The sequence below is a fragment of the Phalacrocorax carbo genome, chromosome 5 (assembly GCF_963921805.1).
Source record: "Phalacrocorax carbo chromosome 5, bPhaCar2.1, whole genome shotgun sequence".
Classification (NCBI taxonomy): Eukaryota; Metazoa; Chordata; class Aves; order Suliformes; family Phalacrocoracidae; genus Phalacrocorax; species Phalacrocorax carbo.
This window is the reverse complement of record NC_087517.1, coordinates 44,360,334-44,385,188: the sequence shown is the minus strand read 5'-3', so window position 1 is coordinate 44,385,188 and position 24,855 is coordinate 44,360,334. Positions and strand designations below refer to the sequence as shown.

The following is a 24,855-nucleotide window of genomic DNA, read 5'->3' as shown; positions in this document are numbered from 1 at the left end:
CACTCTGCATCATCCCACCAATGCCTTCGCAGCCCAGAGAAGCACTAGCAAAAGCCCAGCAGATGCAAGTTCTCCTCCTGCCCTGTATGCATTTCATCGGGAGGTCCTTGAAGGCTGCAGAATTGCTTTACAATTTTCAGAAGAGGCCTTTTAATAAGGCCTGACTGAATAACACCACATTCACAACTCTTCACCTATGGCTCAGTGTGGCTGGCCACAAGGCCAGGCTGATTCACAGGCAGTCTCTGGGCTGTGAGTTAAACTTTAATATGAACCAGGTATAAGAACCCAGGCGTGACATCCGCCCTTGCCCTTCCCCTTCCCCTCTCCACTGGCAAGGGCAGCGCAGCAGGACAGGGAGCGGGAATGCAGCAGTAAGAACCTGCAACCCAGGGGCTGTCCCAGCGATGGAGCCTGGTGACCCACAGGGGAAAAGAGTCGCCATTGTCGGGGGTGGTCTGGTAGGAAATACAGTTTGGCTGCTGTGTGATTGTGTTTTCCAGGGAGACAGGGCTGTGAAAGCATTGCTTGGATGTGGGGTGAATGTTTTTCTTAAAATCATTCCTCCTTCAGATGATGGGCTTTTATGGAGGAGTTGGTTGAGCTCCCACTGTGGGAGGGAGGAAGGTTCATTTGCAGCTAGGGCTTTGTAGGAGGAGAATGGCTCTTTCCCTCAAGGGAAAGCTTTGCTGCTGAGATAACCCAGGCACAGCGTGTGTCTGTGGTGGGCACTGGCCTTGAACAGTGTGTGCAAATAAATCCTGCTGCCAAGAGTCCTTTTCTCAGAGGAAGGGGTTTGGGAGGTGGAGCAATGGTGCCCAGGTACACTAAATAACAGTCGTCATTTGGGCTGCCAGATCGTCCTGCCCCTTGGCTGTTTCTGGCTTTAACCAAGTCACTCGTGTGAAATGCTTTGCAAGGACTGAGACTTCGTAAATGCTGGGCTAAGAGGAAATTCCTTCCTCTGCCCACTTTTGTTTGGGAATAGTTTTCTTCCATTGCTACTTGCAGAGTGGTCTGACTCTAAAGGACAGCATGGAGCATTGCAGTACCTAAATCTCTCTATTGGCTTTTTGGCTGTTATCTTTTTGGACCCCATGCTGCTGGAAAAGAGTGATGACATAAGAGTCTGTAGTTCTGACTACAGGCTGACTACTACTACAAGTAATGGAAATCAAACAAGAAAGACAGACATCCATTTAAATAACAAGTGGGACATAAGTGTATATCCTTTTTAAGGTAACATCTTGCTTTTGCACAGGTCTAGCTTCCTCCAATGTGTTCCCAAGGGGATGCTGCAGCACCCTGAATTCTGTTGAGGAAGATATAGTCTGGAGAGGAGCAGGGAGCTTGCCTGTACCAGCTCCTCTTGTCTATGGCTGATGGGGGTTAGCCTCACTGCAATTAGTCACTGTGTGTAATCAAGCCCTGAACTTAGTATGAATTTATATGATGAGTTTTGGTGGATGACTTTTGTCTTGGAGGCTCTGCAGGCACATCAGGGGAGCCAGAGGACTCCTCTCCAGGAAGAAGTCCTCTAAGGTTCTTGATCAAAGGGTCTTCCTGTATATGCTGAGCTACACCCCCTGACTGCCACTTTCCCTTGATGCAGTTCAGTAGCGATCCATGATATAGCTACTATATAGCTACTTCATCCACCATTCCTGATCCTTCTTTTGTAGGTAGGTGCATTAAATGCCTGTTTCTTTGCTAGACGAGGTTTCCATGTTGATGTTTATGAAGCCAGAGAAGGTAAGTTCAGCCTGATCATTACTGCTTTATTAATGTTTCTATCCCTTTACTGATAACAGTTCTTGAAATACAAAAAGAGGAACTGTGTGAGCTCACTGAAACTGCAGAAAGAAAATTAAATCTGAAAGCGTGGCACTTTGGGGATGTTCTTTTCACTCTTCCCTTTAGCTCCTGGGTGGGAAGCATTTATTTGAAATACGTTGGTTTATGTGGAGGGAACCCACCCTTCAGCTACTAAAATGATGCCCTTTTTTATGTTCTTGGCTTAAATATTGACTCAAATCCTCACCTTTGAAAATTGATCTCAGCATGAAGAATTACAGCACAGTGCTGTTGAACCAAGCTGGGTCAGAAGTTTGGAAGCAATGGCTGTTGTTAATGCTGTGGCATCTCTGTTAGGGTTAAAAGCGTCACTTGGCTGGTAACTGCTGCCACTGGTGGTGAGGAGGGCTGGTGGCGAGAGGGGTAGAAGGAGAGATGGAGTGATTTCAGGAAGCCTCATGCTCTGCAGGGCACTGCAACAGAGAAATGATAATTTGGAGCCCAGGTGCTGGCTGAAAGGGAGAGAAATAATTTGCCTTCAGTGTCTATCTGCTGACAGACAAAACCTGGGCAGAGATGGCAAGCCAAGCGGCAGATAAGAGTGACACCATAGAAAGTGAAACTCAACTCAAACGTGCAGTGATGGGAAGGAGAAGTTGCATGTGGCACACGGTCTCTGTGATAACTCCTCTTGCTTGGGCAGACATGAGGATGGGCGGTTCTGCTGCATGGCTTCCAGCTACACCTGTCCCAAGTCCTGCATACAGCTCTGGGTCCCTGTCATAGAAACAGGGGGTCACAGCAGCCAGCCCCAAGTGATGCCAGCAGGCCACAGGCTCAGAGCAAAAGTAAACAGCTTTTCATCATAGTTTAACTCTTTGCTGGATGTCATATATGCTAGAGGATTCACAGGTTCAAAAAGCCTCTGGTTGCTCTTACCTGCCTTCTGAGTTGGATGGATTTTACCACTTTGGTCCAGTTTTTGACCCATTTCTTGTGCTGAGATGCAACCCTGAAAGCTATTGGGATGAGGCTCTGCCACATGTACTGGCCGGACAACCTGGGAAGCCTGAGTGAGACCATTTGGAGGAGGAACAGGCCAGTACCAAGACATTTCCATCTGGACAGTGATGGAGAATGTGACCTGCCAGTATCCTGAAAAGTGTCAGTATGTGAGTCTCAACAGAAGCTGCCAGGCATTCATCAATCAGCTCTCTCTGCTTAGAGGGTAAATGCCTCTTAGGGATAATGTGCCCTCCGGCACTGTAGGGAGCTGTCAGGATCCGGCATTCCCTTTGCAGCACTTGGCTGCCACTGCTTCTTCTAGGCTAGAGGAGGCAGCTAGAAAGCAGCCCTCGAAGCTGCTCAGCTGCCTTCCCAACAGCTGAACATGCCCCCTGATACCTGCCCTTTCTGCACGCAGAGCAGGGGAATAGGGACTCTCCACTGCTCTGCCTGCTGTCACTGCCAGGATCTGGGGAGATGCTGCCTGCACCAGGCTGTGGTATTGGTGCCTCCATAACCACTGCTCTTTCTATGCAGATATCCGGGTGGCCAGCTTTGCCCGTGGCAGAAGCATTAACTTGGCCCTGTCCCACAGAGGACGCCAAGCCCTCCGAGCCGTGGGGATGGAAGAGCAGGTACACTGGCAGCTTCCATCAGTGGTGGGGTCTCTGTCATTAAAACTCTGTTGACTTCAGCTGGTGATGGATGGGCTCTCTTCTGTTTCCTAAGCACGCAGGGGCCACCACAGCAGTAGCTCTGCTTTTGTGAGGGTGGAGGTAGACCTCTCCCACTGCATGCCTGCAGCCTAGCTCTCCACTGCTTCACGGCACAGCTGCCAATGGGGATCTCCCCAGACTGAGGGCAGCACCCAGCCCTGGGCAGCTGGGCTCTGCTCGTGGCTGAGGGTGCTCCCCTGGGAGACCAACACTCAGACAACACCTTCCAGTGTTTACCTCTCCCCCATGCTCCCCTCCCTCCTGGAGGGTGAGGTCAAACAGGGCAGGAGTAGGTGGACTCCCAAAAGAGCTGGAATACCAGCAGGATGCAATAAAAGGGGCTGGTTTCTCCACTGACATGGCCAGGTTTGTATTTTCCCACCAAACCCTAAGCTTTGGGCTAACCCCTGAAATCCATGCACACTGACCTCTGCACAGCATGCTTGGCTTAGAGCCCACATTCCTCTGCAGGATGCCTGCTACTATTTAACATCCAGCTGTTGGCAGTGGTGGGATCTCCTGGTGCCGGCTCCCTGCAGAGAAGGAGCCCAGGCTTTGACACCTCGTATCCCAGCACCAGGATGCAATTTGGCTGTCATACCTTGTCCTGTCCAGCACCCTGCGGCTTTTCATGTCCTTTCTATCCAAAAATAATTTTCTACTTATTTTTATGAGAACAAGCTTGTAACTAATCTCAATAAAAGTTAGTGACTTGTCACTGACAGACCTGTAAAATTTCCCCCAGTAACTTAGATAGCCACATGAAAACGTATGAGCAGAGAGTATCCCATTCTGCCTGGAGTACAGTGCGAGGAGGGAATGGCGCTTGGTAGCCTGTGCCCTGCCCCTTGGCAACTCAGTTTTGCCCAGAAGGCTGGGTTGCATTCCTTTCCATTTCAGATTGTGTCCAAAGGCATTCCCATGAGGGCAAGGAGGATACATATGCTTTCGGGGAAGAAGTACTCTATCCCCTACGGGAAGAAGAACCAGGTACTGTCCTCGTGCTGCCACTTGGAGATGCTTTGCAGAGCACGATGGGTCTTTGATAGCATTTGTAGCTCTTTGTGATGGACAGTCTGGGGCTTACAGTCTTAGAAAGGATGCTGTAAATGGGAAGGGGATTGCATGACCCCCCAGGTTCAGCAGGGCTGTTTGGAGAGGGTAATGTTTCTTGTCTGGCCATGCAGAGCATCCTTCAGCAATGCCTCCTGAACCCTGTGTTTGTTTGCCTTGCAGTACATTCTCTCTGTGGACAGATCAAACTTAAACAGAGAGCTGCTAACAGGTAGGTTGCCAGGGCTGTCTGCAAACACTTTTATGCCCTGTTCACTGAAGATTTAGGGCTTTTCCCATGAACAGGAGACACTGGGCCCCAGACCCTTTTTGCCAGTGAGTTCTGCATAACCTGGCTCTCAGAAGGTGCAAACATGAACTAGCTGGGTTTTTTAAAGAAGAAAATCTGTGTTGTTTCCCTGCTGCTTGGCTGACACAAAAGGATATTCAAACAAGCCCCCCTGAGGCGTGTGCTGGAGGAGCAGCTCTCCCTTGTTTGCCTTTGAGTGGGAGCTGCTTCAGCCCCCTGGCTCCTGGCACCGGACTCTGCTCCCAGAACTTCACCAGCCAAAGCAGGAGCTATCTCCTTAGCCTTGCCATGGGTTGTGGCATTTTCTGCAACCCCTGATTGTACAGAGTCAAATAGAAATAGGAGCACTGTGGCAAAGCGTATAGTCAGGCCAGGCCTGATTTCCCCAAATTTCCCATTGACTACAGGCATCCCATCCTGAAATACAATGTAGTGGTGGTGGAAACAGGTCAATGGCTCATGTCATCGCAGGGAAGAAAGAAATCTTTGCAGGATTCCTTACACTTTTTAGTTTTCACCAGAGTTGACCAAATGCAGTCCTAGTGTGCTCTGCCCTCTGGCCATCACTCAACACAGCAATCTTCTTTGCTGTAATGGCGAAAGTCCCTATAATTTAGGGATTCTTCAGAAATAATTTTGGGGTCACAGTACAAGTCTCTACATTTATTTGTATTTTCTTTTCACAGCTGCTGAGAAGTACTCCAACACTAAACTGTACTTTGGACACAAGCTCGTGGGGTGCAACACAGAGTTGGGGAAGTTAACCATAAAAAGGTAATCCCTGTGCAAGCCTAGGATCAAGTGCTGTGTTCAGTTAGTTTCTGCTTAATCATTCATAAACCCTCAAACAATTGAGCAATCTCAGTTTGAATCTAGCGTGTTATTACGGAGCAGGCAAAACTCAGTGTCAGCTTTGGAAAGGAGAGACATCAAAGCAGGGTTCATGGGGTTGCTAAAACAAATTTAAGCAACTCCCTAACCCACAACAGCCTGGCAGTAGGCAAGGCATATGGTTGCTGACCTGTACAGTGAATAAATGTTCCAGTCTCCATAGTGCTGGTTTTCAGGGACAGATTGCTCATCAGGGAGGGCAGCTAATGACCTTGTTTCATAATTGTGTTAAGTTCTGGTCATGCCCCCCTGTCCACTTGGGGATGCAGGCTCTATGAAATAGTGCTATCCCAACAGCGCCTGTTGCATTCTTGGGTAGATCTGGCAGAGTTATGCTTTTGATAACCTACAGGATAATTATTTCTCCTAATGCTGAGCTTCCGAGTCAGTGAAGGCTAGTCTTCCCTCACCCTAGAAGATTAATAATCCTGGAGGTGATCCTGGCATTTTGCAAAAGGCAGATCCACTGTATCCAGTGGTGCTAAGTTGGCCTGGACTTACGGCAGGATTGATCCAAGGGACTCTCTTGCTTTCAGATCTGACCAGCGGCCACTGGAATTCACCTATGATCTCATCGTGGGATGTGATGGAGCCTTCTCAACAGTCAGAAAGCAGTTCATGAGGCAAACACGCTTTAACTACAGTCATGAGTACATTCCTCATGGCTATATGGAGCTGACCATCCCTCCCAAGGATGGAGACGTAAGTGTGCCTGTGCTGGGGGCTGCTACCACCTTTGCAGATGGGACACCCTGCTTCCCTCATGGTGGCTCTGCTACAACAGCTCTAGAGAAACTAATTTCTTGCTTGTGGCTCAGCCAAGGGGTGAAAACTTTCCTAGGAGAAGGCAAGCATCTCTTCCTCTTCCAGTGGTGGGGACAACGTCTTGGTACCTGGCTGCAAAAATCCTAGAGAGCCTGCTCTGGGGCGGAGGGATTGACTCTAACTCTGAGAGGTCCTGGGGTTATGAGAACGTGTCTGTGAGGATATCAGTGATAGCAAAACAGCAGATTTTTGCCCATCTTTCCTATCCTTTCCTCTTGCCAGTGCTCTGTGTCTCCCTGTAACATCAGGTACCAGAAAGGGGCCCTGCAGTCATTGTGTCTTCTCATGGTACAAAGGATGGGAACTGGTGTGCTGATCTGGAGGGGAACCAGAGGCTGGACTGGGGAAGCTGAGCAGGGCAGGTCAGGGACACAAGGTGATCTTCCTTCTCTTTCAGTTTGCCATGGAACCAAACTACCTCCATATCTGGCCAAGAAACACCTTCATGATGATTGCGCTGCCCAACATGGTGATAACCCACAGCCACGCTCCCTTGGGGCACAGGGTGGAGCTTGTGGGCATGAGCTGGCTGGGGTGGCAGGCACATGACAGGGGCTGGGTGGGCTGACAAGGTATCTGGAGGGACACGCAGCCTGTGCCAGGCATGCCACAACCTGGGAGGGTGCAGGGCAGGACCCTCAGAGCTGGTCCTGCCTCACAGCGCTGAGCAGGTACTTGTGCCACTTCTCTCTGTTCACACATCCGAGCCCACCCGAGCCCCCACAGCTCTCTGCAGCTTGATGGTATAAACCAGATACAGGAGTACCAGGGCAGCATGCGAGGCCTGTGCTGGCAGATCACATGCTGCTTTTTTCTGCCTCTCCCCTGCCTGCCCCCAGTGTGTGCAAGTCCACCATGGGAAATAGGGTGGCTGGGCGCTCATCCCTGCTGTGCATGTGGGTCGCTGTGACTGCTGGGTGACAGGCTTGGCACTGAGGTGCTACTCCAGGTGCCAGGTGCTCTCTGTGGCCTCTGGGCTTTTTTATGACATTCCTCCCTGGCTGGCAGGACAAGTCCTTCACCTGCACACTCTTCATGCCCTTTGAGGAATTTGAGAAGCTCACAACAGGCGAGCAAGTGCTGGGATTTTTCCAGACACACTTCCCAGATGCCATCCCCCTCATCGGAGAGTAAGTGTTCTCATCTCCCCTGCTCACCCATCAACACAGTGCTGCAAAGTCAGGGGATGCATCCCCATCCAGACTCAGGGTCCTGGTGACAGAGACTCCACTGAAGCTGGTGGGCCAAGGGATTGTGAATGCTGTTTGGGGGGATCCCCATGGCCTGTAGGTCTGAAAGAGGGGGATTGAACAGACTGAGGTCTGCATTTTTTCTGCACTGGAATAGCAGTCTCAGCAGCAGGACACAGCCCCATCCCATGGAAGTTTCTGGTGAAGTCGCACAGAAGCACTGCTTTGTCCCTTGGAGGCACAGCCCAGGCCCTGCCACTGTAGGAACAAAAAGCAGATGACTTCCTGCTGCTTTCATATTGCTGTTAAAGGCTCAACTCAACTCAAGGGATGGATTAGCTGTTCATAAGCCATTGTTTCTGATATTAGAGGTGGGTGAGCAAAGTGACTCCACTAGAGCAACAGTAAGGGTTGCATGGTGAAACGAGCAGTGCAAAGGTAATCCAGCTGTTTAGAGAGCTGAGTTGTGCAAATGTTGAGATTCTAGCTAACAGACTGAGAAAAGCTGGGCTTGGCAAAAAAACCTCAACCAACAAAACAAACCACTGTGCTGACTAAACAAAGCACTTATCGACTGTATGGCTAAAACAAGTGTCAAGGCTGTGAGATCCAAGAGCAGGCAGTTCCCAGTGGTGTGCTGCTCCCTGGGCAGTAGGGACCCTCTTGTTGCTGGGCTGCACAAGGGCAGCCTCACAGAGCTGGAGCATGCCACTCTTCCCGGGGGCCCTGGTGGCAGTGGGAATGGGGACCAGCCTTTCCAGCACACATCCTGATGGCTGTGGCTCTATACAGCATGTCCTAATTTTTCTGCAAAGAGGGAAGCTCCCCAGCTGGTGGAAACTCCAACCCACACTATTAATGTTTCTTCTTTGCAACATCATTATCTATTATGGATTTTTTGGCTGATGCAAAGGGTCTCAGCTGTGTTATGCAGTTTCCTCTTGAGGAGACTGTATCACAGGGCTTCATATAAATTTAGAAACTCACATATCTGCTAGTGTATCCTTCCTACAGTGACTGCCATCCACCACTGCTCCTCGTAAGAGATCTGAGACATCAATGACACTTACTCACAGTCTAGTTGTGTACAGAGCTTAAAACCCGTAGACAGAGTGTTTGGTCCATAGGGAAAATTAATGAAATAGGTTTTCTGGCTTCCACATTTTTCCCAGCACAGAGATCCTAGTGAGCAGACTTGGGTTTTGCATCCCAATGCTGTCAGTGCCCATGGGCCTGGCTTCCTGCGCTTGAACATGGCATGACTTGCTCTTCTTGTCTCTTGTGGTCCCACAAGTGAAGTATCTGTTGTTTTGTCTGAAGGCAAGAGCTGAAGCACGATTACTTTTTGCTGCCAGCCCAGGCCATGATATCTGTGAAGTGCTCCTCCTACCACCTTGCTTCCCGGTGTGTGCTGATGGGAGATGCCGCACATGCCATTGTGCCCTTCTATGGTCAGGGCATGAATGCAGTAAGTTCATGGCTGGGCCTGGGCTGTGTCAGTTGGGTCCCTACTCTTTTCACCCAGAAATGCCTAGTTTCAGAGTGTAGCTCCATAGACTTCATGGGCTGGCCTGTCCCACGGTCTGATGTCCTCTGCACTGGCAGGTGTTGAACTCTCAGGCACCTGGTTGCTCACCAGGACCTGGCTGTCCTCCAGGGAGAACAGGGGGTGGGGCGGTGGTGCTGCCTTCCCATGGGGCAGAGAATTGCATGGGGGGGGCAGCAGCACAGCCCCAGGCTGCCGGGAAAGGTAACCCCCTGGATTTCTCTCCAAGACACCTGGCAGAGTGGCCTGCAGTAAGACTTCTTCTCTGAAGCTTTGGTCAGTGGGACCCTGTGTGTGTGAACAGCTACACTAGCTAAGCATCCAGGAGGGCTCTTGTGAACACATGTCTCCTTCTGCCTATTTACCCTCTAACTTTTCTCCCAGGGCTTTGAGGATTGTCTGGTCTTTGATGAATTAATGGACCAGTTCCACAATGACCTTGGTGAGTGAGATGGCCAGGGAGGAGCAAGAGCAGAGGAGGATCTCTCTGCAGCTGGAAGCAGCTAGATATCTTGCTGGGGAGCTGCTCATGAGCTACCATTTTCTTCTCCCAGGTGCCTGCCTCCCTGAGTTCTCCAGGCTGAGGGTGCCAGATGACCATGCAATCTCAGATTTAGCCATGTACAACTACGTAGAGGTAGGCGAGCCGCACACAGACTTGTGGTGCCATGGGCAGTGCACACAGAGGCACCCTGTTAGGATGCATGCAGCGAGTGGGTGCTCTGGCAAGACTCTGGTTGGGCGCTCACCCGAGCAGGCTTTAGCATGAGAGTTCCTTGGAAATGCCACTGGGACTGGGGAGGCTCTGCTCCCTGTGGAAACCCCCAGCACAGGCAGTAGGAGAGCTAGAAAAATGCAGGGGGCTCCACCAAGATGCCCTACAAAGGGGTAATGGTTGCTCTGTTATAGATGCGCGAGCATGTGAATTCAACATGGTTCATTTTCCGGAAGCACGTAGACAACTTCCTCCACATGCTTATGCCATCCACCATTGTCCCGTTGTACACAATGGTAAGGCCAGCACCTTGGTCCCCACTGCCTGAGCTGCCACGAACTCCTCCTGGCTGGCTTTGAGGTGGTGACGTGCTCCTGCAACCCTCCCAGGTGACCTTCACCAGAATTCGCTACCATGAGGCACTTCAGCGCTGGAAGTGGCAGGAAAAGGTTGGTCAGTGGTGGTGCCCATCCTCCTTGTGCCATGAGTGTAATAAGCATCCTGCACACCAACACTGTTCAGCTGCAGGGGGGAGAGCTTTGGTGGTGGGATACTGCCAGGTGGGTGCAGGCGTGAAGACTTGGTGCTACAAGGTAGGAGAACCTCTGACGACACTGAGGTTTCTCTTTGACACTTGCAGATAATTAATCGAGGGCTCTTTGTCATGGGGGCAGCAGGACTGTGTGGCACCTACCTGCTCATAAAGTGGCTGGCACAGGACTCTGAAATCTGCATGGAAAACTTGTGGGGCTGGTCCCATTATCTCAAGTATATTGGTAATTTTCCCTTTGGCACAGAAATAGCATAAATGTAAGCGGAGTTTCTGGTTGTAATAAAAATGAAGGCATCAGCTGTTGCCTCAGCTGGATGATATTGTTTCTTTTGGGATGTGGCCTGGCAAATTCTGCAACCCCTCTGCCTCCTACCTTCCCAGTAGTGGTGGTGCTCCCTCTCCCTGGGCAAGATCCCTGCTCAGACATCTCTCTGCCTCATCTCAGCAGCCTTGTCTTGAGTGATGCCGTGTCTCATGGGCTGGGTGCAGGTTTTATGTGCAGTAATGGGCAAAGCATGGGTCCTCCCAACCAGCAGGACAGCCATTTGAACCGTTTGTGGTGTCCCAGCCTGTACTACTGACTTCTGCTCTTACCAAAATCAATACCTTGACTTGAAAATCAGCCGAATTCCTCCCCACCCCAAGTCAAAGAAACTATAGTTCAGTTATTCTTGGTGGAAATGAAACAACTTTAAGAAAGGATATTCTGGGGTGGTGCTTGAAGCCTGGAGAAAGGGTTGTTCCACACCTGGCTGGCAAGTACTTCTGACTTTTGCAAGCAGGTCTCCACAGAGGGAGCACCAAGCCTTTGGGCTAAGGCAAGACCAGGGGCCTGAAGGACCCACCTAGCTCACTATTTTCCCTCTGGTCTTTTACATGTGCCCTAGCATATAATTCTTTCTAATGCAATTACTGATCATATTTCTTTTTGAAAAAGTCTGGATCTAGCATCAAGTTTTTCTAATTGTCCTCTGAATCATGTATGTGGTTGTACTTGCACTGCGCACACTACGCCAGCAGTAAGACCTGCAGCTGCTGACTGGGGAGATACAGTCTTTTCACATTCAAGTAACAACAGCCTCTGCCTGGGTCCCTGGCAATGGGCATGTCATCCAAGACCCAGCACCCTAATGGGTGCCTCTGGTGTCTTTGTGCAGCCAGGCATGGGGTGCACAGGACCTACACTGAGTTGTGAGTCCTTGTGCCAAAAATAGCTGCAGGCCAGGAGAGTACTGGGGGAAGTATCAGACACACTTTCCTCCTCCTTACCTTGCCCTAGAATCTCACAGTCACTGTTGAAGAACAGCAAAATGACCCAAATTAACCCCTGATCTGATGTGGTACAACCACTCTTGTTAAAGGTGGTTTACATATAGCTGCCAGTAGATGGGCAGGGACAAGAACTGGTTTGCATCATTTAGTGCGTCATTTTTGGCTTGCAGGGGAGCACCTTTCAGGATGTAGACAGCAAATTAGTGTAGAGGACAGTCTGGTTTTTTAGTCAGAATCTTTCTCAAGCACTGTGTCTATGGGAGATGCTGGCACCAATAACAGGATTTTGCTGTAATTTTTCCGATGAATGCTTCAGCTGCTGCCCTTGCACCTGATTCTTAACAGGACAGATGTATTTGCTGTATATATTCATGTTAAACCTCTTCAAAGAACATGATAATGTGAGAGAATACAGCTATATGGAAATTATTCTTAAATTTAATATTATTATTAAATTTAAAGCAAAGATGGTATTTCACAGGAATGGCCCTACAAGGTAAGAGCACTTAGGTGCTGTGCATGGTTTGGAAAAGTGCTGAGCTGGAGATGCTCTGGGTATTGCCTCATCTTTTGCACACCTGGCCCTCAGCATGTCTGATGTGCTTGCAGAGAGGGAAAAGAGCCTTGGGGGTGGTGGAAGAAGCTGTGGCTGAGCTCTGAGCTGCAGGCAATGTTTCACAGTTCAAACAATAGCTCCTTTGCCTCCTTGTCATGCAGAGGGCTCAAGGCCTGGCAGAGGTAAGCTAAGCTTGCAGGACCCCAAGCAGAACCTTGCCTGAGGTAGGTCTGAGAGGGGAGCAACACTGGGGAGCAGCTGATGATTTGGAAAAAAGATTCAGTGCATGTTACCTGGCTGCTCTTCATCTCCAGGTACAGGTGCTCACTAGCCCTTAGCACCTACCACCTCACTGCAACCTCCAGAGCAGAATGCCTGCCTGGAGAACCCTCCAGGTCCAATTCAGCAGTGAGTGCTTTAGAAACTAGTGCAAACATGATGGTGGAGACCAGTGCAGCAGAGGAAGGCGTGGAGCAACCTGGGAGCAGATCCCACTAAAGCAGAAAGGAAAAGGCAGTTTTGAAATCCCAGCTCCAAATCAAAGCTGGAAGCATCCTGTGCACTCAGCTGGTTTTGGGGCTTGGTGTCTGAAGCTCCTGCCAGAAGCCAAAGCTAGCATCAAGAGCTGAGACAGTTGGTAACCAGTATGGGAGCCATTGTGCATACCCACTGGTGACACCTGCTCTGCAGCCCCATCCATGGCAAAACCGTGGCTGTTCCCTTCTCCCAGCTCCACTAACCCAACTATTGAGCACTGCACCAGGGGACGGGTATGGTGCAGCCCCTCAGCCAGTGCCTGATGTGCTGGTGACCTCTTGGAAGAAGGGAACAAACCAACAAGATAAAGAAGAGGAGGTGGGAGCCTTAGTTTGAGATTTTCTTAGCCTGGAGTTTCCTTATTTAATGGTGGGTCCTAGCACTGCTGGGTGCTGCTCCGCTTCACTGCCCATCGAACCTGGGGTTCACAACCGTGGTGGTGGCACTCTTAAAGAGGGGGTTATCAGCCTGGAAGGAGAGAGGTGAGGCCCACGTTGCTCTGCTGTATTGGATTTTCAGCAGAGCATTACCCACTCCACCCCTCCCAATGTCAACAGTGCAGACAGTGTTGGCAGAAGAGCCCACAGGCTGCTTTAGCCCCTTGCAAAATCCAGCCAGTCTGTGAAACCAGCCAGTGGTGAGGGCTCAGGTCTGCCATGGCTGCCTCTGGAGAGGTTGTCCCCTCCAGGTGTCCCCATCACATGTACGTGCGTATCCCAGCACACCCCACAGCTGTGGACAGGCTCTCTTACTTCATTCCACTTGGCTTTGGATTTCTCCTTCTCAAACCGGCGGTATTCCCGGCGGTCAAACAGCTCCGTCAAGAGCCGCCAGATCATCAGGAGCACCAGACCGATGAGGGCCACGCCGGCAACAGTTCCTCCCACAATCAGTGCGATGTTGGGAGGCTCCGGGCACTCTGTGGGGCAGACAGATGAGGGCTGCAGCCACCACGGCAAAGCCAGCAGCCTGCCTGCAGAGAAGCAGAAGGAGCAGGGCTGGGGTACCTTTTTCAGGATTGACGGTGACAGTGTATGTCTCCTCGCCATCCTCCTGGACCATGCGGAAGGAGATCCAGCAGTTCTGGGAGTCCTTCTCCCTGCACTGCTTGCTCACCCCTTTCAACTCCTTGACCACCTGGATTTTGGAGCAGGCCTGGGAGCAGTTCTTCTCAAACGGGCCACTAAAGAAGGTCTTGCACTCCACGCATGAGCTGCAAAACAGGCAACCACAGTTCACCTCTGCAGGGGCAGAGGCCCCCTCACCTGGATTTGACCACAACTGTGCTCTGCACAAGCACAGGCAGGGCTTGCCTGCACCTGCTCAGGTAGGGGAGAGGATCCCCACCACCCCCCAGGATATTGATGTCACTCACACATATCTGCCACAGGGTGAGGGGCAGCCAGGGCAGTCCTGGCAGAAGGGGGGCTGGTATCCCCCCAGGCACTGGCAGTGGTTGCAGTGGCAGGTCCCACGATGACTGCACTCGTTGCCGTGGATGTTCAAGCAGCCTTCTGTTGATTTCTTGCACTGGCAGGCGCTGCCCTGGTACTCAGGCAGGCACTTGCACTCCCCACAGTCACATCTCCCACGTTCTGCAGGGGAAGACCTTTCAGACCAGGATCCTACAGAGACCCAGGTCACCCTCCCTCTGCCTGTGCTTGGAGAGCATCCCCCACTCTGCTCTCCCCGTGCCACCCTCCATGGTATGGTCAAGGAGGTCCTGCAGGCTGGTGTGGTGCAGGACCAAACCCACCCACTTGGGTTTTGGCAGGGAAAGACAGCATCTCACTGGGGATTTAATCTTTCTAAACACTGCCCTGGTGGAGAAACTGTCATGCAGATGCATCACCTTTGCCACCACAAAGGGCACCGTCGTGAAACTCGCAGTTCATGTTGTCACACTCGCAGAAGGTGCCGTAGATCTGCTTGTCGGGCACGTCGCTGGTGTGGCAGATGCACTGCCCACACACACAGTCTCCCAGCCCCGAGCAGATGACTGAGCTGTTGTCCTTCCGGCAGCTACCCTCCAGCTCCTTGCTGGTCTTGCCTTTGGTTTCGCACTCGCAGTTCTTGCCTGTGTAGCCCAAATTGCAGCTGCCGTCAAAAGAGAGGAGAGCGCCTAGGTCAGTGGCTATAAAAATGCTGTGGGACATGTGTGGGGTCCAGACCTCAGCCAAATTGGAGCAAATCTGGGACAGCCTCACCAAAACACAAAATCATGGCATGTTGGTGCTAACTCTGTGCTGGAGTAGGGTGGCCAATCAGGAGGAAGCCTCAGAAATGCTGCTCTCCCTGCTGGTCATATTTACAGCACCAAACAGCTGCCTGGAAATTATTGTTATATTCATGACTTCCAAACTCTTACCAAGGTGATCTGAGTGCTTCCTGAGGAAACCCAGTCTTTTCCTCTCCCTGCCACCAAGGGCCATGAAGCAATAATTGCACTTAAACACCTGCGTGAACTACAGCCCCAAAGTGGGATTTTGAGAGATTTTTGCAGAAATATTTGTCTGCTCGATGGGTGGGTTGGTGGATGGTTGGATAGTTTGAGCTACCAAGATGATCAGGGGACTGGAGCATCTCCCTTATGAGGAAATGCTGAGAGACTTGGGTTTGTTCAGCCTGGAGAAGGCTGAGGGGGAATCTCATCAATACCTATAAGTATCTAAAGGGTGGGTGTCAGGAGGATGGGACTAGGCTCTTTTCAATAGTGCCCAATGATGGGACAAGGGGCAATGGGCGCAAGTTGGAACACAGCAAGTTCCACCTCAATATGAGGAAAAAACTTCTTTCCTGTGAGGGTGACAGAGCAGTGGCACAGACTGCCCAGGGAGGTTGTGGAGTCTCCTTCCCTGGAGACATTCAAAACCCACCTGGATGTGGTCCTGTGCCCCCTTGCTTTAGGTGTGCCTGCTCAAGCAGGGGGGTTGGATGAGATGACCTCCAGAGGTCCCTTCCAACCCCTACCATTCTGCAATTCTGTGACTCTGTGGTGGATAGTTGGATCGATGGGTGGGTAGATGCCCTTAGGAAAGCAGCAGAGACTCCACCAACAGAAGAGAGAGGTCACTGTGTCCCCTGCCTCCATGAACGTAAACCACCTCTCTGAATAAGAAAATTGGTGCCAAGCTGCAGAGCCAGGCCATGACTGAGGGTGATGTGTACACCTCTGCTAAGCCCTCACCCAGTCCCATGTTCCCCAGGCACAGAGGTGCTTGGAGGAACCAAGCGCACCAAGCAGTTGCCCTCACTTGGCCCAGCATCCCTCTCCCAGCAGCTCCCCAGCTTTGGCAGTGTTTGATAGTGTTTTGGGGTGACAGCATGTACCTGCAGATCCCACAGACAATGCTGCCTTTCCCATTGCAGGCAGTTGGGTCGGACTGCTTGGTGCAGTTGCAGTCGCAGTTGCTGTCCAGGTGGACGGTGAGGGTGTCTGTGAAGCCCAGCGGCCGGATGGTGAAGGACTGCCTTTTGATGCACTTCTTGGCTGTGACCTTCACTTTGAAGGTGACCTAGAAAATGCAAAGTGAGAAAGGGAAGTGCCAGAGGCTGTCAGGTAGCTTCAGCAGTTGGAAGGTGGTATCGGCCCCAGGCTGAGCACACACACATCCAACACAATGGAGGATTTCCCCCATCATGCAGCATTTTGGACACTTTAGGCATTAAATTAATGTAAACAGAAAGCCTGGAACAACAGGCTGGGCTCCTGCTGTTAAACATGAAGGGCACCAAGAACCTTGCAAGCTGTGAGGGTACGTATGGGGGAACGTACCTCATGGTTGATCTTGACATCATCACACTGCCCTCTCACTTCATCCATGACAACCTTGCCATTACTGCATGTGGAGTCATATTTGACATCCAGGATGTCCGGCAGGGTGGAGTGGTCCAAGATGATCCGCGAGGAGAGGTTCTGTAAGGAAATGGTGGAGAAAGTGCCATCAGTCCAAGAGGAGACCAAAGCGAGGGGGTATGGGGTTGCAGATCAGGGATCCCCCCCAGACCAGTGGATAGGGGCAGCGAGCACTCCAGGCTGGGGTCTCAGCTGCCTGGGGTGGTTCTGGAAAGGCAGGCGATGATAGAATTGGAGAGGAGGGAACCTCTTGCTTGCTGTGAGCAGAGGGACTCAGCATGTCCTGTCCAAAAAGCCATGGTCCCAACTGCTCTCTGACAGCAAGGATGCACAATGGGAATCTTTCCCTGCTTTGAGCCCTGCAAGACAGGCAAAACACAGCCTTCTCTAGCACTTACGTTGTAGGCCACCTGGATGAGTTCAATGATGTTGCTGGAGTCCTCGTTCAGCTCTCCCACTGCTGACTTTGGAATCAGCTCACTGAGTTTCTGCCAATGGAGAGCAAAGAGGTGAGTGGTCCCCCCTGTGTGATGGCAGAGCAGGGGGCAGTGGCAGGAGGACACACACACAGCTCTTTCTGTCCCCCTGGTGGAGGGATGGGAGACACCTGGAGCATCTGAAGTCTCCTTACCTTGTAAATGTCCACCACCTTACTGGTGACAGCAAAAATGGGCTGAATGTTGTTTTCAGCAAGTTTCTGGACCAGCTGGCCTACAGATGGGTAGTCCTAGATAGGGAGAGGGATGCTGTGCTCAGCGTGATCTCCCCAACTAGCAGAAGGGTGAGCAGTTTGGATTTCATGGCCCAAATTATGGTGACCTTGTGGTCTCAGCAACAGGCTTTTTATGTGAAAATTTTCTTCTGCCTGGGAGAGCAAGGCTGAGGGTACAGCTCCTGGGTACTTACAAACTCGTTGCTCTTTTTGTACATGTTGTCCTCCAAGTGGCACTTGCCGTCATTGGGGGTCAGGATGGCCCCAAGCTTGCCGTCGCCGGCGAAGTGGAAGCCGTCATCAGTAGCATATACCAGCAAGCGGGTCACATTGCGCCAGCCAATCAAGTCCTGCAAGTGGCATGGAGACCTGTCCCTGAGCGGGACTGGGAGGATGGTGCCAAAGGGCACGGTACGGCCCTTGCCCCAAAGCATGCAAGTCTTGTGTTGGCCACAGTGGGAGACATGGGGCACAGAGGAGGTGGGTTACAGGAGATCAGGGTCAGGAGGCTGGGGTAAGATACTCTCTTGTACCCCGCCCCCCCTGAGTAACCTGCCTCACTGCCAAATCAGGACTTATACATGATGGGCTTCCAGAGCCCATCTAGAGAGGGGCAGAGCCACCTCCTGAGGGATGGTGCGTGAGCATGGGTCGCAGCCCTCACACCTGCCCACAGCTGCCAGCAGCAGGGCAGAAGTGGGGACTCACCCCACACACTGCTGCCTGCAGCATTGCATCCAGCCCCCCCTCTGGGGCATCCAGGTTTCCCGAGATAAACTGCTTCCCCACTTCGCTTTCAAACTTCTTGGCGTTGTCGGTCAGCGAGAGGATGTGCTTGAAGGCAAAGGGAGGCTGGCATTGATTGTCCTTATTGGGGCAGGGGTTCTTCAGCTTCTCAGGGTGTGTGTTGACAAAGGGCAGCACCGTCTTGTCCACGAAGGAGCCAAACCCTACGGCATCCAGGACCACACGTCAGGGGCAGGCAGGGACTGGCAGGTGTCCCTGCAGTACATGGCATGGACTATCTGCTGGCCCCCATGTATATGCCCACAACCCTTGCCCCAACACACTCTCCAGCCTGGCAGAGGACAGGTCATGCTGCCCGCTGCCTGCATCCCACTCCAGCCCTGTGGCTCTTCCTGGCAGCAAACAGCCATGCTGGGATCCCATGTTGGAGACAGGCTCACCTATGCGGCGAGAAGGGGTGGTGCTCTCCAGCGCCCTGAGCAGCTCCCCTCCCAGCTTCTTCACCTTCTCCAGGTCATCCAGCATGGAGTAGGAGAGGTCCATGAGGTAGTAGAGATCAATGGGGTACCCCATGGCACGGCGAAACTTCACCTCAAATTCAGCAGGCTGGCCTGCAGGACAGGAACGCTGGGATCAGCTGCCATGCTGTGGCTCACATCCCACCCCATCGCCCACCCGCTGCTGGGATCCTCCTCTCTTTTGGAAGAAAAGGGGAGGAAATGCAAGCTGTGACATCACGCTGCGTCCAGGCTGAGCCTGCAGGTGAGTGGAAGGGCATTGGAAATGCCAAGTAGACCGTACCTATCCTCAGTTTCAGGTGCACCTCCTGGGGAGTCAGCTGTATGTCGTTGCTTAGGGGACTCGCCTGTGTCTTTGTAACACTGCTGACTGGAAACTCAATCTCTTCGGGCAAGCATCCCCTCTGCTGCAGCTGCTCGATGGTGTCACACCGGATGGAGTCTGGCTCGCCAGCTTTGGTGAAACTCTGTGTGTTGCAACATCAGCAGGAAAAAATCAGGAGGAGCAGGAGGAGGTCAGGCTCATTACAGGATGACCCAGCTCCCAGACCAGGTCTCCAGGGTATTGATGGAGAAAGGAAGGTTGAAGGGTCCTGTCTGTCAGAGCCCTCCCAGCCCCATCCACCGTGTAGGACACAAAACACTCCCATGAAGCAGTCTCCCCCCTCCACTGCAGGGCAGAGCCGGGCAGGAAGGGTGACCATCCTGTTAGCTGTAGGCTGGGGGCTGACAGCACGAGAGGCTACATGGACTTACTGGCTTCTTGCACCAGGCGCAGCCAGGACCAGACTGGATGCAGTCCTTGCATGTCCCCACCTTGATCTTAGGGCACTCCATGGCAAAGGCTGAAAAGGAGGGAAGACAGAGTTGGCTGGGGGGGCGAGACTCAGGGGAGGCTGGTCTGCAGCAGTGGCAGCCATGGGATGCTCTGACACCCAGCACCAGACGCTCATGCTGTCCTGAGCCTGCCCTGCCTACAAAACCCATGCTGGCAGGGTCCTGACCTACCTTGCTGTCCCTCAGCTGGGCTGGCTCATGTTAAGTCCAGATCCTGCGAAATGCAGGATCTGGCCCTTGCACACCTCTCAATGCCACATTCCCACCACTGTCTGACAGTATTTGGGTTTCCCCCATTTCATTGCCCACTTGAGGTGCTGGGAGGAAGGCAGTGAGGAAGGGCAGGTGAGGCTCACCTGTCAGCATTAGCCAGGTCACTGCCAGCAGCTGGAGGCAGCAGTCACGCAACATTTTCTGCAAAACAAAAAGCATCTCTGTGACCACCTGGTGTAGGGAACCCTCAAACACTATTGAAAGTGGCTGCAGAGGATGGCAGCCCCAGGGAGATGTGCCCTTCCCACAGTCATTCCACTGCAGGCAGAGCCTGAGAGCATGACCCTGCCACAGCCCCAGGAGTGGGGCAGCCACGGCCAGGGCAGCCACCCTGACTCAGGATGGGTGCTGGCATGCCTTACCAAAAATAAGTTGTTTTCCAATAAACGTAGCTTTTAGACTAAATGTGGAAGTCAGCAGAGCAGGAACTTGCACTATATCACTATGCATGAATAGTGATATATAGCACTTTGCAGCTGAACTGCTGCAAAGCTTGATGTAGTATTTATCCAGACTCTTTGATATGTATGATTATACCTATGTAACACTGGAAAATCTCAAGCACTGCATTTACCTTTTACTAGATATGAGTTTTTTCAACATCTGTGTCAAGTTATATTTGTATGGAAACTGGAATCAAGATTTACGATTTCTATTAATTAACTAGCAAGGTGTGCTAGATATGTGAGGAAAGAAGTCTATTACTTTTACATTTAACTGATTTATCAAGGAAATTAAGTATTTCAGGTAGTGAATTAATATAAGTTTTCCTGCTGAGCGTTTCCAACACGCAAAGGTTTCTAAAATCACAGCACAGGTAACCAACGTCATAGGAGAGCCACAGTCCCACCTCCAAGGGAAGTAGAGAGGCTGGCTCACGCTGTGTGGTGAGGTCTAGCCTGCCAGTGTGGCAACGGTCAGGCTGGCTCTTGCACAACATGCAGAGTGAAGAAGGAGGATGGGATGTCAGAGTCAGACCTGCACGGGGAGGGGGGCCAGGGTGTGGTGCTGTGGGTGGGGGCTGGGGAGGTAGCTGCACATTTCTTACCGGCATGCAGGGAAGGACTCCCAGTACATCGTCCAAACCCCATAAGCACTTACTATCCCCAGTTACACCAGCATTTCAGAGCATTATAGAGACCCTGTTCTTCACAAGCATGTTCTTACAGTACGTGTTCTAGCCACTCACAATACTCATTTCTTGCCCCAAAGCACATCTCCTGATCCTGGCAATTTATGTCATCCATAAAGTCGGCTAAATTGCTCTTAGGGAGTGATTTTTCAGTGTTCTTCCTGTGGTGTCAGTGACATCACATTCATTAATGCTGTCTTTTCTCTTAATGCCTTCCCCCCGGCATGGCCATAGAGCAAAGTCCAACAGAGTCATGGCCTTGCAACATGGATGCATACAGGGAAGTGAGAAAAGAGGAATTTGTTAAAAGAGGAAAAAGGAATAAGAAAGCACAAAGGAACAACGAACATTGCCCTTTTAAGCAATATTAGACACGGCATCCGAAAAACAGGTCATTGGTTTTGAAATAGCCCTGACACTGCTCTGAACAAGAAAATAACCACTCCCTGGCTCCTACAACTTGGCACAAAGTGCCATCGCCCCCTTCTGTGAACCTGCTGAATTAACAGCTCAGAATCACATGGAAATGAGGAAATAAGGGAAACCTTCAGATGGTACTGAGGTCAGGTTAGTATGCAGGGCTGCTCAGATCCCTTTCTGAGATGTCAGGATGTCCTTTCTTAGCTCATCAGCCTCTGTAAGATACCAGACAAACAAGGGATAGCACTGGTCAGCCTTCGAAGAAAGTCTGGTCTCCTGAGGGCAAAAAGAAGGCCTCGGTAGGTTGATGGGTGTTATTTCAGTGACATTTGCACAATGAGGTTTGGTGCTGTCATGGTTTAGCCCTAGTCAGCAACTGAGCACCACCCAGCCACATGCTCACTCACTTGCCCCACCCTAAGGGGATGGGGGAAGAGAATTAGAAAAGCGAAAGTAAGGAAAAAAACCCCTCCTGAGTTGAGATAAGAACAGTTTAATAATTAAACTAAAACAGTAATAGTAATAATGATTATTATTATATAATGAAAAGGAAAATAAGAAGAGAGAGAGATAGAGGCAAAACTGAGGGGGGAACACCAAACAAATAACACGTGATGCAACCACCCACCAACACCACCTACCCCCAAACTACAGCTATCTCCTCCCTGGCCAACTCCCTCCAGTCAATATACCGGGCATGATGTCATATGATATTTAATATCCCTTGGCCAAACCAGATCAGCTGTCCCGGCCACACCCCATCCCCTTCCAGCCTCCCATTGACCCTGCAGAGCAGGGGAAGCCAGAAAAGCCCTTGACTAGTACAAGCACCACCTGGCAACACGTAGCACCAAATTAGCAATTACTTAGCAACAACCAAAACAACCGTGTGCCATCAACACCATTTCCATACTAAATCCAAAACACACCACAACAGTTACAGTGAAGAAAACTAACTCCATCCCAGCCAAAACCATGACAGGTGCCCAGCTATAGTATGGACTGGGAGGTGTGGCAGGACTACAACGGCTAGTTGTCACCATTACCTATGGCAGGGTCACCTGGATGTGAAGGTTTGGAGCCTTGAAAATCCCACCCTGCGCTGGAGCCAGTCTCCAGAGTTCCATCAGTCTTGCTACTGCACAGCTTCACAGGGCACAAGAGGCACCTCTGTGGTCACCTGGCCAAACCCTCACAGTGACATGGCCCAGGAGCTAACTCTGCCATGGCTTGCCTAAGCCCATCCTGTGGTGGGTGGGCAGAGTCCTTCTTCACAAAGACATCCTCTGTAAGTCCCTCGTCCCTCTCCACCACCACATTCCACCTTGCTAAGTTTTTAAGGGCATCATGTATCATCACAGCTGCAACATCCCAGGCTGCATGATCTTTGCTTGCTGTGCTTAGCTGGCCCAACACATTTTTGTCACCTCCAACTTCTGCCAGCACTGTTTGAGCTTGCAGACAACAGGTAAAAACTCTTGAAGTATAAAAAAAGAGAAAGATCTTAACAGTAAAATCTCTTAAGAAGCCAGGGTGGACATCAGACCCCTGTTGGACCCTCCTGGGTGCACATAGCTGGGAAATTACTTTGATTACTCATTTGGGCAGTGGCACCCTGGGATGGCCTGGGATGCACCTGGTGACCTGTGCCAGCCCAACCTGAGAGGTCCTCCAAGAGCAACATCACAGTCTGAGACACAGCTGCCTCCTTCATGCCCGCATTTGCTATACTCTTAGCTGCGTTCATGCTCTTAGTTTGTTATTGATAGCTGCTTTGCCATGTGTGTCCGGTTAATTAGTAGTACCCTGGCGATGCTGAAAACAGTGTGAGCTCATATTTCTGCAACCCCCTCAAAAATCAAGACCAGGGAAACAGGCTTTTGCTGAGCAAGCACTGGCAGGAGGGAAGAGCCACTCCCGCCCTCATTTCCTGTAGCACTCAGCTGATCAACACCCCAAATATGCTTAATTAGGCTCCAGCTCTTCTACAACCTAGAACTTCCCACATGGGCTGTGGGGACCAAACCAATGGGCTCTCTGAGCTCCTGCCATCTTCCCTGCCCAATGTTTCCAGGTGTTTAATTCCTGCTGCCGTGCCAAGGGGCGGGTAGGCAATGGGGTGGACTGAGGTTCTGCGAGCTGCTCATCCTTGCTGGGGGTTAGAGGTTCCTGCTTACAGGCTCGTCTCATAAAACAGAGCAAGTTTCCAACTAAAACTGATTTTAAAAAGCTCCCAAACCCCAGAAATAAACTGGGAATCTCAACACACACCCAGCTCTGGCTGCTATTGAGTTTTGTAACACAGGGTTCATTTTATGGGCTGGATTTGGTTGCCTTTCTTATCCCCAAAGTAATTTCTTTTTCTTTCCCCTGTTGCAAGAATGTAAATCACACCCTGATACTAGGGGACAGCAGCTGAAGAAAGCTTACTAATACTTTTCTTTTGCTGTGGAGGGAAATTATTCACTGTTATGTGGGTGGATGAGCATATACGTGGCATTTGATGTTTCATAGAGAACAAATGGGGTTTCTGCTTTTGCCTGCCTCCTTACAGCATTCAGGGGAGAGGAAAGCAGGTTTTCATTCTGACTCTGCATTAGCAGGGTCCATACATGGGCCTTAGCAGCGTTTTCTCCAACCCTCTTGGTGATCCCTCTGGCTCAGTCCCAGACTTGCACTGCTACCACCAGTCCTGGGTGCTCTTCTCCTGGGTGTGCTCTGCCTGGGATGTTGGTTTTTTTAACTCTTTTTCATAAATCAAGACAAGCAGAGGGATGTACACAGTCCATCCTCCTGCCCTGGTGTGAAGGAGCAGAACTGCAGAGCTTTGCAACCACCTTCATCCCTGGGTGGGGAGTGGGGTGCTGAGACTGAGCGCCCTAGCTAGGGGCAGGGTGTGTTGCCACCAGGCTCTGCTCCCTGGTGAGGGCTGCATGGTGGCATTGCGGGGAGAAGGCTGCACCCCAGGACCAGGGTCCTCCTTGGCCCTGAGCCCTGATCTTCTCGCCACATGCCTTGGGTGGCTCAGGACTGGGGCTTTGCTTCACCAGGAGCCCTTTGCAGAAGCCACCGGGTACTCCATATATGGAGCATCTCTAGTTTGCCATATGTTATATACCTGGCATGGCTCAGGCAGGATGAGATGCTCCTGAAGGGTTTGCGAGCCAGAAAATGTGAAGGTGGCCTCAGGGAAGGTACACGAGGACAGGGCTGGGTGCTGTCCTGGCTGCGGCCAGGGAGCAAAGCTGGGACCCACCAGCCTCTTAGGGCTCTAGGCATGCTGGGGGGTGTTGGTGGGATGGAACAGGCTGCTGTGCAATATGGAGGAGTGAGTTGAGATTTATAAATAGGGCTGAAGGGGAAGTGTTGATGCTAGCGGCGATCTTGTTGCTATAAA

At 51.3% G+C, this 24,855-nt stretch overlaps 2 protein-coding genes across 8 annotated transcripts; one reads left to right on the top strand and one right to left on the bottom strand.

The window, feature by feature from the left end:
• The first annotated feature begins 290 nt into the window (after positions 1-290).
• Positions 291-10,895, top strand: KMO (kynurenine 3-monooxygenase). Of its 7 annotated transcripts, none has more exons than XM_009511514.2 (15): positions 291-461; positions 1,683-1,752; positions 3,337-3,434; positions 4,416-4,505; positions 4,752-4,800; positions 5,565-5,652; positions 6,306-6,471; positions 6,992-7,063; positions 7,603-7,724; positions 9,105-9,252; positions 9,715-9,772; positions 9,885-9,967; positions 10,240-10,341; positions 10,435-10,494; positions 10,686-10,895. In XM_009511514.2, the coding sequence occupies exons 1-15, from the start codon at positions 408-410 to the stop codon at positions 10,851-10,853; spliced, it is 1,428 nt and encodes a 475-aa protein (XP_009509809.1). In that variant the 5' UTR covers positions 291-407; the 3' UTR covers positions 10,854-10,895. The 7 variants fall into 7 exon arrangements, with proteins under 7 accessions (XP_009509809.1, XP_064308319.1, XP_064308320.1 ...); XM_064452249.1 differs by having other exon boundaries at positions 10,435-10,605; XM_064452250.1 differs by lacking the exon at positions 6,992-7,063 and having other exon boundaries at positions 10,435-10,605.
• A 2,373-nt stretch (positions 10,896-13,268) lies between these two features.
• Positions 13,269-21,644, bottom strand: ITGB2 (integrin subunit beta 2). The gene is made up of 16 exons (XM_064452248.1): positions 21,584-21,644; positions 19,990-20,047; positions 19,553-19,641; positions 19,080-19,263; positions 18,719-18,889; positions 18,240-18,481; positions 17,726-17,881; positions 17,451-17,546; positions 17,218-17,307; positions 16,739-16,879; positions 16,294-16,478; positions 14,816-15,060; positions 14,339-14,558; positions 13,971-14,176; positions 13,716-13,882; positions 13,269-13,431 (listed from the first exon to the last, which is right to left on the bottom strand). The coding sequence occupies exons 2-16, from the start codon at positions 20,042-20,044 to the stop codon at positions 13,366-13,368; spliced, it is 2,313 nt and encodes a 770-aa protein (XP_064308318.1). The 5' UTR covers positions 20,045-20,047; positions 21,584-21,644; the 3' UTR covers positions 13,269-13,365.
• Positions 21,645-24,855: the final 3,211 nt, after the last annotated feature.